This window comes from Dermacentor silvarum, chromosome 2, assembly GCF_013339745.2.
Source record: "Dermacentor silvarum isolate Dsil-2018 chromosome 2, BIME_Dsil_1.4, whole genome shotgun sequence".
Taxonomy (NCBI): domain Eukaryota; kingdom Metazoa; phylum Arthropoda; class Arachnida; order Ixodida; family Ixodidae; genus Dermacentor; species Dermacentor silvarum.
The window spans coordinates 120,768,964-120,784,289 of NC_051155.1; the positions used below are offsets into that span (position 1 = coordinate 120,768,964).

The 15,326-nt window shown below is 44.6% G+C and overlaps 1 protein-coding gene across 7 annotated transcripts in view; it reads right to left on the reverse strand.

Moving 5' to 3' along the window:
- Positions 1–15,326, reverse strand: part of LOC119441717 (peripheral plasma membrane protein CASK) — a 790,490-nt gene that overhangs the window by 18,579 nt on the left and 756,585 nt on the right. For all 7 annotated transcript variants that reach the window (XM_037706319.2, XM_049661551.1, XM_049661552.1 and 4 more), the window contains 5 exons: positions 13,395–13,493; positions 10,099–10,240; positions 8,076–8,225; positions 5,299–5,379; positions 583–785 (listed from right to left, as the gene is read on the reverse strand). In XM_037706319.2, coding sequence (XP_037562247.2) covers positions 583–785; positions 5,299–5,379; positions 8,076–8,225; positions 10,099–10,240; positions 13,395–13,493 — 675 coding nt within the window. The remainder of the gene's footprint in view (positions 1–582; positions 786–5,298; positions 5,380–8,075; positions 8,226–10,098; positions 10,241–13,394; positions 13,494–15,326) is intronic.

Sequence of the window (15,326 nt, forward strand, 5' to 3'; positions counted from 1 at the left end):
ATTTTGTCTGCCTTCTAAGGCTTCTTTGGGGGTAATCAAGCCTTTTTGTATGCCTTTTACAGACGTTTACATCTAGGAGAGAGAGCACCTCCTCTCTGGACTGTTGCACATGCACAGGGGTACAAAGGCACATGCTGCAGCTTCTACAGTGCTTTCGCAAGGAACTCATGCTTAATTACAACAGTCCAGAGGGCATTATGGTGATGCTCAGGGAGCTCATTTTGGAAAGGTCTATAACTTTTTTAGTCTGAGGGAGGGCCCAGGAGGAAAACGTGGCTGACCGAGGACAGAAGTGTACAACACTTAAGACGTGCTGACAATGTCCTCTTTTTCTCAGTAGTTTCACATTTCGCGCACTATGGGGCTCAGACAATACCAGAAATTTTTTCCCAGCTTGTTATGGCAGTAAAGGTAGTGACTCAGGCCACTAGAAAGGATCAGGAACTTGAGCCTGCAGTTAATATTAGTTGGCGCGATCAAATCATTCCAAGCCAGGGAAGGACCCACAACGACCATCGCTGTAAAACAGAATGTTGCCGAATGCTTCGAGAAAGTTCCAGTAGCTGTTCGTATAGCACCGACCTGTGGCTCGACGTCGAGGATGGCAACTTTCCCCTGGGCATGGATCTTGCGGATGGTGTCCAGCTTGGTGCCGTACATGGCATCCTCGTGGGTGCCGTACTCCAGGTACTCGTGCGACTCAATGTCCGACACCATCTCCTCATGCGACACAAAGAAGTAGCTGCGCCCGTTCTCTTCACCTTTGCGCGGAGGACGCGTCGTGTCTGCAAGAAAAGAGTTTCAAATCAGATACAACTCCTACTCGTTGTGCTACTATGCAGCTTGTAGTTGTACTACTAATTCTATGATATGTTCGCACAAATGACTAGGAGACAGTTACATTGCTGTCGATAGCACCTTCAGAGACACACCTTCAACACGACAATAAAAAAATTTCGTCAAAATCACTTGGATGCCTGAAGAGAGTTTAGTGAATTTTCTTGCAGCATATCTTGCATCAATGAAATAGTTCCCAATGTTCTTAGCGTGATTCCAATGCAATTATCTTTCTAATTCTTTGTCATTTGGAGTCGACTCTGTGATGTCTAGCAACTCTCGAAGTTTGCCTGTCACCGCCACTCCCAACCACCCCAATGCACTTCCATTTGTTGATAGGCGGGGCCGCTGTCAAACTCACAGCGCTACCTACATTGAACGTCAGGTTGGTTGTCTCATGCCTGAGTACGATCACTTCTAGGAATTCGAGGTTTTAATAACCTGGAAACAACATTGACCAGAGTTATATAGTGTCGCAAAGATGAAAGAATTCTGGCCGAACTCATCTCTAGATGGCTATCGAAGTTAATGCGATAACCATTAACTTCGATAGCTATCTAAGTTCGATTAGCGTTAACTAATTCGATTACCATTGACTAAGTTAATGCGGTGGCATTAACAAAGGGCGCCGTGATTGGCCCTCTTTGTTATGATCCTTGCTCGCCAAGGTTAACATGACGTTAGGACAAGGACCATACGCCGATGACGCATGCAGTGATGACGATGGAATTACAAAGAAGGAATGACGTCGATAGAACGACAAAGGCACAATGAGGACGACGGGATGATTCTGAAGTGATGATGATAAATAACCACTACACAATTACAATGCCCTGACGACGGTGGCATAATCACTATTGATTTACGATTCACGATAGCATAATTATAACGCAATGAAGGAGAAATTATGTCGATGGAATAATGAAGGCGGTATGACAGCAATTGGATGCCATTTCTGAAATGATGGCGATGGTGCAACAGCAGCGTGACAACAGTGGCCTGGCGACAATGGAATGATGACAAATGTATGACGACGATGGCGTGATGACTTTACGACGAAAATGGCAGAATGATGATGATGGAACGACCACCATAGTATCACGACCCCAATATGACAACAAACCAATGACAATGACTGTATGTCGACACAATGACGATGATGGCATGAAAACCGCGACATAATCACGACTGACGACGATGGCATGATTACGATGGAATGACGTCAATGGAACTGCGAAGACGGTACGACGGTGAGGGTATGACAACAATTTGATGACGTTTCTGAAATGATGATGGTACGACAGCGTTACGAGAATAACATGACTAGAATGGCATGATCATGACTGTATGATGACGATGGAACTACCATGACCCCGACGACGTATGTCGTGGCTCAAGTTAGTAGACAACAAATGGGTCACATGGCATAAGATAAATAAAAAGTGCCTGAAGTAGGCAAACAATGCTGATCCCATTAAAAAACGGGCATACCGTGGGTGCGGTTGATCACTGGTACCGTTTTTTCCATGGCCGAAGAGCGCCGCTAATGTACACTAATCCGTGCAGCGTACAGCTTCTTTGTTGTGACCTGCCTGCCTCAACTTTCCCATAAACCGACAGACACCAGTGACCTAAAGTTTGCATAGGGCTGCAGTTTTTATAGTCTTCAGCTTTTTTCACATATACGAACACGGAGCAGTGGGAGACCGCGCTGCTCAGCTCAGACAGCAAGCACCAACTGAAAGTCATCAGGCAAGCCGAAGATGCCGCTAGGACTCAAGGGCTCCTGGCCGCCATCTTAGGGAGGGGAGATAAACTCCTCTTACATTTGCCGTTTTCAATAAAAGTTGTTTCTCTCTCTCTTCAGCTTTTTTTCTGAGTTGCAAATAGCATGTCCAGGCCTGAGTCAACAATTGCTTACCCAGACTGAGCTCGGCCTGCGGGCCTGGCTGGGCCGAAGCCTGGGCAGTGTTCTGATCTAGATATACAGGTAAACCTGCTTATAACGAACCTCCATATAACAAATTCCTGGATATAACAAAGTTTTTCTATTCCCCGCTGTTACTCCATAGAAGCACATGTATTTGAGACCTCTACGTAACAAAGTGGCAGCGGGAGACCCCCTCGATATAGAGAATTTTCCCCTCCGACAACCTAGAGATTTCGCCCCAAATTTTGTCATTTTTGTGCGAGCAGCAACAGGAAGCACCTTCTCCGCCGCGACGGAATGCGAAGCAAGCGCACGTGTGCGTGCGTGCGTGTGCGAGGCGGGCCTGCATCCCTCGACCTGGTGATCTTGCCGCCGCAGGCGTGACCTTTCCCCCTCCCTTCATTCAAACCTGATCCTCCCGCTTGCTGCAGCTGGCCTAGCCCGCCAAGCCGGCACTCTCTCCTTTTCCAGTTGATGTTGCCGACGCGCTATCAAACGCTGGTGGCATGTGGAAGCACCGCTGGAGAAGTGAGCGAAGTGACCTTCGTGCTGTTGTCCATCGCTTCAACGCAAACTGAGCGCCCAGAACACACAGCGCGCACAAAGCTACGAGCCGCCGACGCACCTACACCGCTAGACTCTGCCCCAACGCAGATCGCCTTCAAGATACGGCCCGCGCGACCGCGCGCCGCCGCGCAGTACGCAGTTGATGCCAGAGTACAGTACAACACCGCCCTGCTATCCCTCCCCCCTCGCTCCCTCGCCAGTGCCTCGAGCGCAATGGAAGAAGGCGCACTTCCTCCCTGCTTTTCCTGCGCGCGCGAGATTTAGACACGGTGGTCGGCTCCCCTCGCACATTTTCACTCGCACATACAGCATACGGCGCGCGGTGACTGCGTTATCGTCCTTGGACTTTATACGGAATATATATGAGCCAAAACCAATTTTAGGGCCACAACGCATCATAGACACCATCTTTATATAGTAAATACGGATGTCAAGGGCCACACTTTTGCTGGCAGAAATCGAAAATACGTCATAGTTGTCACCACCGGCACTTTGGGCGGCCAATGCCATCATCAAGCCACCAAGCCAAGCGACATGAAAAGTCAAAATGGCCGCTCGGGCCGCCGGGGGGTGGCAGTTCGCAACGTATGATGCGAGAACGGTCCCACAGTTGCGACGCAACAGCGGGGTTACCAATGCATTGGGTTCTATGGGGGCTGCGCCGAGACCGGCCGAAAACGACATAACAGCCGGGAAAACGCAGCCCCCGGGAACATAACAGCGGGGTTCTACTGTAACACTATACGACGCTACGACGCCATCGTGACGCTCGCTCTTCGTTTCCGATGCCTCGCGCTTGTGCGAAACGACATGCGTCCATGCATCCGGTACCTGGTGTGACATTCCAAGGATGAGTGCTTCGACGAAAACGGAAAACGGGTGCGCGTTACAATTGAGGGCGCGTTAGAATCGAGTAAATACGGTAAGCATTTCTTTTTTGAATTTTCGTACCTAACCTGCATATAACGAAATCCTCTTTATAACGAAGTTTTTCGGGAATTGGTCAATTTCGTTACATCCAGATTTAACTGTATATAAATTAAAAATTAAGAATTAAATAATGAATTTTAACATACCAAAACTGCACAGTGGGTTATGAAATATGCCCTAGTGCAGGACTCTGGATAGATTTCCCCCACTTCGGTTTCTGTAACATACACCCATAGCCTAGCATACAAGCGTCTTTGCATTCTGCCCCTACCAGAATGTGGCCGCTGCAACCGGGAACCTAACCCACAACCTCGTGCTTAGCAGTACGTCATAGCCACTGAGCTAACGCGGCGGGTCTACATAGATGTGCAGTATGGTAATTGCATGGTGAAGTACACATTGAACCTCCTCTCTATACTAGAAAGTTGCCCCAGTTGTTCTGATTTTATGCAGACCTTGCTCTCTGAAAATGTTTTGTTACTTGTCGCTAAGAAGCAGAGACAGTCCAGTACAACTACAGTAGCAACTACAGCGTTCAAATTTTTTACATACATATTTGGCATGACGTTGCCTAATGTCAGTGCATCTAATTTCCAACTGTGTGAAAACAATGTTGTTACCGTGGCTGAGATAGGCATTACGGAGTTTTTGTTTCAGTTGGAAACCACAAGAAACACATTTCTGTCAGTCCTAATGATCATCACATTGTACAAAATGGATGCCATGAAGTGAGGCAGCATGCCAAAAGTATGTGAGAAATGTGCTTCTTTCAGTTGTCACTTTATGCTAAATTTGACAATTTAAAAACTCTGAGGCTGGCTCTTACTGGCCATTGGAATGCTGTGCATAATAAAACTTTGCTGCTCAATGTGCTACATGATGTGTAGTGCAAATGGGGCACACAAAACAACAGAAAAGACGAAGATGTGCCTTTGTCTTCTCCGTCATCTTGCATGCCCCGTTTGCGCAACACATCATGTAATGCAACACAGGCGAGCCCATCAGTCTGTACTTTTGTTCGATGTGCCACTCACGTGGAATGGGATATGCATATTTGTTCGGGTAGCTGGCAATGAGGGTGTTTTTGATGTGTCTTCGGCCTACACCGTGGGCTCCTGCAATGAGAAGAAATCGAAAACGGAAGGTCAAGGCAAAGCACCTTTCTCACTTCTTTCTTGAATGTCAGTGCTTTAATTGACACAACTACTGCTAGGGTGCTCTCAGCATTTCTTTTTACGTCTTCGTTCTACACTTTTGCTATTCACAAGACTGCAAGGTATTGAAGGTTTTGTACCTACAGGAGTGACATAAGGAAAAGAAAAAGCACGAAGAATCACCCGCCATTACACTGCTGTGAAGGTGGATTACCAGCAAAGCAGTTTAGCACACAAAATAAAGGTAACACAGAATTTAGATAAAAGGTCTGAGCAAATTTTATTTCTCTTGAGCGGTGACGGCGGTCATCCCGAAGAAAGACGCATGCGTACACACTTTTATATTGATCGGCAGTCTTGATCGACGGCATACATTTGCGTGGAAGACTACCACCACCTCGGGGAGCCGGAGGAAGCTAGACATGTTCGATGGGACCACCACACCAGGAGAGCGGAAGGAAACTAGGCACATAGGCACGCAAACACTTGGAACGACGGCAAGAGAGGGCGGTGCTAGCGTACACATGGCCGACACGAGTCACACAGTGGCAAATCTTTGAGAAACCCTTATCATCTACCTGAGAGACTACTGATTTTGAAAATGGCACTTATTGATCCCCAATCTACTGAAAATCCATATCCAAGCGATGAGACGTATAAGCTTTTGCATAGAATGAAGCAATTTTGCGTCAAATTCGGGAGCTGAGTTTTTGCACAAGTAGATTGTGGATGGACACGAAAAATGCATAGAACCCAAGCCATAGACAGCTTCGCTGTAAAAAACAACTAAATTTGCTTTTTTATGATGTGTGTTTAAGAGGGTGTGCAAGCTCTCCCTGAATCCTCAGTTCACTTTATTTTCTATGCTTCTATGCACTGTGCTTTTAGTTTACACAACTCTATGAGAAAAGTTTGCATTATTTGGGGCTTATCTTGTTCCCAAACAATAATCATCTATCTTGCGTGACTTTCTTTTCTTTAATACTGCGTGCCTGGTAATTCCATCTCACAAACAGCATGCACATTACAAGCGTGACATACCATTTTTGACAGGAAAGTAGCGAGTACAGACTTTTTAAGAAACGAAAGACAACCAAGACAGGTGACAATTACTGCTTGAGGACAAGATATGTCCCAATGGATGTACAGTTTTTTTTTATAGTGTATACAATGTCATGTGGCACGAACCTAGGAACAAATTATGTACCCAGCACATTCATTGATACTAAGAAAAAAAGAAAAGCTGGAAGATCCCACGCCCTGTGGGAATCTATTTTATGCGAAGCAGGTGACGAAACAACCATGAGAAGCAACAAGACATAGGCGGCTGTTTCATGACCTACATGACACACATGTCATGACCTATCATTTATGTTCCAACCCAATTTAGTGGTTTTGAGTTTTTTTTTTTGCTGAGTCATTGTCATTTTTTCTGAGTCATGCTCATGACTATGACTTCTAACATCATATTTTAGTGTTTACTTCACTTAGTGCGCACGTCCGAACCCATTCCAGTTGTTTTTGAGTGTTCAAATATTTTCGCTGAGTCATTGTCATTTTTTGCTGGGTCATGTTCATTATTGAGTTAGTATTGCATTTTACTATCATTATCATTACTATCATAACCATACTTGCACCTATTAAGATAATTAATTCTCGATTCGTGGCTACTTTGGGGTTTTTGACCCATGAGAGCACCAAGATGTAGGCAGCTGTTTCATGACCTACGTGACACCATGTCATGACCTATCATTTATGTTTGTCACACACTCTTGTCATACTATGCCAATTTTGGTACATACCAAGTGAACGAAATGATCATGAGAGCACCAAGACACAGGGGGCTGTTTCATGACCTACATGACATGCATATTATGACATTCACATCGTGATCCATCATTTATGTTCATCATACACTCTTGTCATACTATGCCAATTTTGGTACATATCAAGTTAACGAAATAACCATGGGAGCACCAAGACGTAGGCAGCTAGATAGGTAGATACTGTCAAAGTGGCAAATGTTCGCCAAGAAATGATTTGCAATTAAAAGGGTAGAGGGAAGAAAGGGTACAGGCAGCCCCCATAAAAACAACAACAAAAAAGAACAGCAGCCGTGCACTACATTTGTTAGAAATGTTACACATTAATATTCAAGCTTTGAACACGACTCACTACAGCGTTCAAAGTCCAATTGTTTACTCGAGATGAAGAAACACACAAACACCCAGCCTTGAAAAAGCAACTGTCGTTGCTGCAGCTGCCATGCTGTCATATTTAAAACCCAAGGGAGCCAGACTTTCACTTCGTTTCCACCAACTGCACCCACAAAAAATTTGTTTTCTGGGAAGTTGGAGTCTCCTAATATTGCAGCATTCGCATCAAATGATAAAACGACTGCCACACGTATGTGGCACACAGTAGACGAATGGAAATCCCTGCATGAGTGAGACTCACAAGTGGCATAATTTGAAAGAAATGCCTGGACAAACGAGACTCGTTCTTGGCACACAATGAGTTAAATATTAAAATCATGCTTGAGAATTTCATATAGTAAGTTCTCATGCATCGCTGTGCAGGAAAGCAGCCCACCTAATCTGTAGCTGCTATCAAGCTCGCAATGCTTGCGTGGTCACGCCCATCGTCGTACCACTTACCCAGCAGGACAAGTGTCTTCCGATGAAAGGATGGGAGCCGAACAACTTCCTCATAGGTGACAACATCCAGCTGATCGAACGCTGCGTTGTGTTTGGCCAGGTACTTGTCCTTGAGGTGCTTCTTCTTGCGGCCGAAGATGGAGCAGTTCACTGCAAGTGTGAACAGAGAAATCCAGCAAGCTCTTTTCAAGACACGTGCAACAATGTCTGGAGGTTTGATCATGCGTGATCACGTGTGATAAAAAATATATCACCAGCCCTTCTCCTGTCAAGAAAATAGGGGTAAGCGAAGCTTGTCATGTGTATACCTGACCTACTACTTTTTCTTCCCTTTCATGCAACTTTTCCTTCTGTTGCATTGTACGATTCTCTGCTCGTCGCTGTTGTCGCCTGCGTTCAATGTCTCGAGTTTGCTTGGCGGCGTGGTTAGCAGCATTCGCTTGTTATTGCCCCTTGTCGATTCTTCGAAATTAAATTGCTTCAAAATTAAATCTGTTCGTCACGTAAGACAATGAATGGCTCATACCCCCTTAAGCAATGGCTCATACCCCCGTAAATGCATCCTCCCCATTACGACGACAGAAGAGAAGTGAACGCTGGAATGATGAGTGGCAACGCCGCCAGCTGTGGCAGAAGACGACGACGAACGTGGGAGCAGTGGCACGAGCACGGGTAAGCTACAGCCTCCCACAACAACCGCGGTAGTATTAACAGACTCTCTATCCTTGTGCACCTCACTTACTGCTCCTGGCGAGTCGCATATAGTAAAAAATTTGCACTCATTGGTTCCAAGTCATTTGCGGAATTTGCGATTAGTATGGGTACCTGGTCACAAAGGCATATTTATGAATGAAGCGGCAGATAGCCTGGCAAAGGCTTCTATTACAGGCCCTGTGTGTTCCCTTCTTCCAACGACAGGTTTCATAACGTCTGCCAGGTTTAGAAGATACACCCTTATGGCATCAAAATCAGAACTAACATCATCCTCCGAACTGCACCACTTACAATTCCCTTGGAGCAGGAACTTTTGCAAATCCAGACAAACAGAGGTGACATTAACAAGACTGCGATGTCGAGTCCCCCGCCTAAATTTCTACATGCACCGATCTGGTCTGGCGATCTCCCCTTTGTGCCATTTCTGTAACGAATTCGAAACGATCGACCATTACTTACTCGTGACGGCACGAGCACGTGACGAGCATGAGCCTGGGCGTAACCCGAGGGGTGCAATGAGCCAGCTGTGGAAGACGACGACGCTCGAGCCAATTCTGATGATGATACCGCATCCGCGTACACAGACCCCGACACAAGTGAGTCTATAAAGCTTCGCTTAAAAGAACATCTGAGAACAGGACGACAAAAATACAGGCACAGTCAAACTTCGTTATGCCAAAGTTGTACTGGGAACAAAAATACCCTTGCTATATCTGACATTCGTTATAAGCATGTCTTCTGTACATGCTGGCTATTGCTGAGAAACATTTTGGTTTTACTTTATTGGATCCGATAGTTCGCTATACCCATGTTCTTTATGTCATGCTTTGACTGTAACTGCAAAATGTTTTAATTCTGACAACGAGCTGTTGTCAGGCCAGATTGAAACGCAAGCATACTACACGTGTCAAAGTTCAGGAAGTTCGTGAACATGCTTCAGAAGTGACTGAGCCAAATGCTGATATGGCTGGAAGTAAGCATACAGGGACAGGTGCATTCAAATTAAATCAAACTGTCTGCCTCAAATTCTGGATGTGCACTTGTCTCAGTACAAAAAGTGAGGTTTTAGTGTTGCTAGGCAAGCTTTAAAAGAACAACAATGCTAGACTGCACCATATTGGTATATTACACTCTTAGAACTCTTCCAACATGCTTAGAAAAAAAAATTGTTAGCATAGAAAATTGCCACACTTCCACTTTGTGCAAGAGTCCAAGCTGTGGCATTGATGACGTCAGTGTGGGATTCTGATAGCGCATTTCCAAGCAGAGTACGTAATTTCGTGCGACATAAAAAAGAGTCTTGCCATACCCCCTTGGTCGTTCTTCGCGTGTTCCATGGCGATGCAAGCCATCCGCCACTCCTGGAGTTCGGGCGAGGGAATGAGCCCGGCCGTACCGTCGGCCGTCTCTTTCTTGGCCTGCCACCAGTTGTGGTCGTCCTTGCTGATCACCTGTTGAACCCCCGGAGAAAGGGAAAAGGAGGAGGGCAGCACAACGGGTGTGCACACATTTCTCGTTCTCACACGTCTGCTTCTTTATTTTCTTATACTACTCTCATGCCAGAGTGGAACACGAACACGAGAAAACAAAGTGCAAGGCACATTTTTTCTCTTGCATTTGCTAACATGTGCCATGCCAATGTGATCTATGTACAGATGCTTTTGGATAAGTTTGGGGTCTTAAGTACATTTAAAGCATGCTTGCACCATAATTACATGTTGTTTTGAGTATAATAAGGCATAATGGCTGTTCTACTTTGTTCTTTTTTTTTCTGTTTGGCTTTTATTGTAGTATGAGAGCAGGTGGTAGTCGACCATTAAAGGAAACACAAAAATGCAAAGCTGGCAAGCTACAATGCTTCACAAATGGGTGCTTTGAAAACTGCTATGCATCAAAGATTAAAAATGCTCAGTAGCTGTGCTGCTGAAGCCCTGTCCCATGGTAAAGAACACTCTGCGTGTGTGCTGTGCTGAAATCATTACTCTACACAAAATAAGTTGCACTGATTACAGAAAACATCTTCCCAGGAAGCTGAGAGCCTTGAAATCGACTTGAACTGGCATGTGACAAAGAGCACAAGTTAACTTTGCTACAGCACAGAATTCTGGGCAATGTGGCGAGCTCCAAGCCCAAAGCACTAAGCACACCAGCACAAAAGTTTTCAAAGCACCAGGGCATGACTCACACAGGCTGCAAACCATGCAATCCCATGAATGCCCTCAGAGTGATGTACCATCATGATAAATATGACCTTCCACATGATAGCACCTGCTGAACTGATTACGGATTATGCATTGTAGGACATGTTGAGCATGACAATATGTATGCTCTGATCAAGAGCTACAAAGAACGAATTGGAAGAAAAGTCATAAGTGAAAAAGAAATAGTGCAAAAACAGAAAAAAACAAAGAAAAAAAAACATACAAAGCATGTAGTTATTCCATGATATTGCACCAACATTGCAAAAGTCATCCTTGCCATTACAGTGTCCTAATTTTCTTTTGTGACTGAAGGAATTTTAATTTGTTCATGCAAGGATGCATTGAAGCCATGCTTCTCAGCTCGACAAACCGGTGTATGGGCAAAATATCATAAAGGTATTAGTACAAAGGGCTACTACATCCTCAAGTTATGCGGCAGAGAAATAAGTTCTCAAATGACAAGGCAAAATGCACTGATGTTCTAGTTAACACTTGTCACCACCACATTTTTCAACAGCGATAACTGTTAACTGGAATATCAATGCATTACCTCACAAAGTCTAAGGACCTATTTTATAAATACTAGTGCTATGCACAGAATTTATGCTGAGTTAATATGACTTCATTACTGCGCAACTTCAATTCCATAATTGTGTCATTTGCCCTACAGTGAATAACGACAAAATCAGTAGTGAAACTCTGTTAAATATTTAACAGCAGACTGCAATTTGTTGTGCAACCATGTCCATCTCTTCAAGCAATCCAGCTACAGCAACGGAATTTCACTATTTGCAATTGGAGATCTTTTTTAATTATCCATGCAAAAATTGAGAGGAGTGCTTCACTCTATGACAACCGCAGACGTTAAGATGAAGTGGCACTCAAAAGACTAGACAAGTCTGTGCATTTCTGCATGTTGCATCCTTTGACCACTGTTTCCTATTAATTAGCACATACTAAACAGTCATCAAGCTGCATATTACTTCAGTAGCATGCAGCTTTATGTCTGCAACATACTATATACCCCACTCGACTAGACAGCATTTTACTGTTAATGTCCGAACAAAAAACTATCATTCTAATGCACTATGCTGCATCCCAAGTGAGTATACCATATTTAATCGATTGTAACGCGACCGCGATTCTAACACGAGGGGCGACTTTTCATTGCATCCATCAAGAAAAAATAAAACCGCGAACATAACGCAAGAGGTGACTTTTTGTTGCATCCAAAAAAAAAAAGAAAAACGAAAACCACTAGAGTAATGCAAGACCTCCGAATGCATGAAAAAGTCGCAGTTTAGCCCGAAAGGCGATGCAGCAATTGCGATAGCAAATTAGTACAGAGCTATACGGAGTAAGGATAGTAGTTTTATCGGCTGTATAAACTTGGACACATTCGCTTATTAACTGAATTAACAAGCATGGTTTCAGCGCGCACAAGCAAACACGAATAGATCACACTCAATGACTGTGCACAACCGTTGTCAAAATGCTAGCGTGAGCAAGTGTGCCAGCAGCAGCGAGTGAAGGTTTGTGCGGTGTATCGCTTGAATCTAAACTGAGCCGCGAAAGCACAGCGCGTACAAAGATAAGAGCTGTGTGGAGGTCGCTTTCAAGATACGGTGTGCGCGACAGCCCGCAACCGTGCAAATACAAGTACGCTATTGGTGGCAGAGTAGAAGCCACGCCCCCTCCCTTCCACGCTGCCTTCCCGCTTTCCTCCTTTCGCGTGGGAGATTCAGTCACCAGTTCCCCTTGCGGCCGGTCGCAAGATACGCGTTTGGTGCCGCAACTAAACGTCGCCTCCCCTCCCTCCCTCCTATCCCCCCACGGCCTTTCACACGACGGAAGACTTCGCGCTTGCTCTTCGCCATGCGTTTGCTCTCCATGAAAGCGCACATCTCTCGCACGCTTTCACTCTTTGATTAGAATTGGGTGCATCATTGCACTTTTTAGACAACTTGCATTTCAGTATTCGACTGTAACGCGAGGATTGACTTCAGGTAGCAAAAATCAGGAAAATAGCTCGCGTTACAATCGAGTAAATACGGTAGTGCATTTTGCTCATGAAAAAAATATATGCAGCTCTTTATAAGAAGGGTAGTGTTCACAATTTGAATGCATAAAACAGTTGCAGCACAACCTCTCTTTTTTTTTTAATTCCATCTTTCCTACAGCTACTGCTATCCAGGTGACATTGCTGCTATTTTGAAGGCTGACTGTGATTTTGCAGCCAGCAAAGGTCACACAAAACACCTGCTGTAATAAGAGTAAAAAAGAAAATGTTGCTGAAATACAGTTAGGATTCTCTATGCCATATAGACTGATATATCTCTGCTACTAAACGACAAGAAAGAACGAAAGCAAGTGGCTAATTGCAGGCTCCGTAAAAGGAAAAGACCTGTAGAATGTCCCCTGTCTGGAATGGAATGCCAGCTTGTGCACACGGAATGAGGTCATCATCCAGAGGGTTGTAGTCGAATAGGGCACGAACGTATATCTGGAGGAAAGACAACACACAATGGCACCTTGAGGCTGCGAGAATGACAATGCTGCAAAAATTATTTTTGCGCAAGAGTTCTGCAAAACCAGAAGGCACAAGCAGTCCAGCATTAAAACAAGAACACCACAAGAGAAGTGTCTGCTAATCGTGCAGAATCAGTACTCGAAGGGCCCCGAAACCAGGTGTATCAAGTTTCAATTTTTATTTGAAATTTCGCAGCAATGTCCAGGTAACGTCATCCTGCCAGGCTTTATTGAAGGGATGCAACAGCATCAGAGATGCAAATGCCACAAGCCATGAAATTTTGCTCTTTGCTCTCCCAGATTCTCTCTCCTCATCAACACCCCTGTCATTGCAAGTCTTTGTACACTTAATCATTGTGAGTGAGTAAGAGATCGACTGCTGTGGTTAAAACTCCCAAACCAACACAAGGGCAATGAGATGTCATAGATGCATTCCACCTCACTGTAGGCATGTATTGGAGCCCTGCATCGGAGTGCTGCCTTTATCTTCCTTGGCTTGCCTACGTGGTTACGCTACACAACCAGCCACAATGTTGGGGCACACAAAATCCTCTTGTAGTGTTCCATTGGCATCCAGTGCTGCCAGTGGAACACTCCATGCAGAGTTTCCCTCAAGGTATCTTTTAGGAGGAACAGTCAAACACTCCAATCCCGATGTCGTAGCATCAACACTGGAGCCAGAGGGCGGGCATGAACATTTGCATGAATCGGTAGGCTCCTACAGTGCTTTCAGCTGTGAAATTTGCCCAAGATCATGAGTAGGCACATTGCACGTTGCACTCGTTCATCCAAATCATCCCAACCTGTCTAGAGGCCCTTTCAAAGATTGAGAGCAGTCAGATGCACTTCAACTGCCTTTAGCAACAAAGCTTTATTATGAGTGCAGTACATTTTCTCTCTCTCTCGAAAAAAAAAAAAAGAAGCTTTTCTAGCCTTTTGCAACTCTGACAGCATCTAGACATTCACAAGTGTGTTAGAATTTGCTATGTGCTGATGTGCTATCGTTCCATAACAAGTTCAAAGTTTCTGAACCCAAGAACGACTATGCCACATAGTGCATATATGCTTCCATGTAATGGCTGCACACGTCAACATGAAAGAAAGTTTTCACTTGTTTTACTCTATAATAGCTTGCTGCCTTATCATTTTATTGCCAACTGACCAATCAGCACTAAAGCCAAAACGTACAAATGTTTAACAACTAATGGTTGTCAACTTTGACACACAAGCAATATGTGCCTGCTCACAACATCACGTGGGCTAAGAAGGCAAAACTACATTACATACACTACTGCGTTACTATCATGCACATAAGACAAAGAAACAGTACAGGCAGGCAGTACAACAGACAGAAAGTGAAAGGACATGCAAGTAAAATATACAAGCATGAAAATCATGCTAAGAAGTGCCCCATGTTTAATAGCTTGCAGATCTAATGCCAGCCTTTTTTGAACAGTTCCAGTGGTGACCTGAGCATTGTTATCATCTGCTGTAAATTAAAAAGCTTCTTTAGAGCATGGTGACAGGGCTAACAACTTGCAAGCAGCAAGACAGTCATGCTGACTGTAGGGCATGGGCTTTTTAAGTCATAGTTAATTTGTCACGCCACTATTTTAAAAGCCATGGAAATGTGGCTAAAGGGAGGCTAAGGCCGTTAACAATGCATAGGCTTGTGTTCATGACATTGATGAAAAGTTCATACGGGAATGAGTTCGTGAAAATGAATGTTGAAGCTGAGAAATTAAACGGAAGCTTTAAGTCCGCAAATGTTTCCTGCTATGACTGATTGTTCATGTGGTGCCAAAAA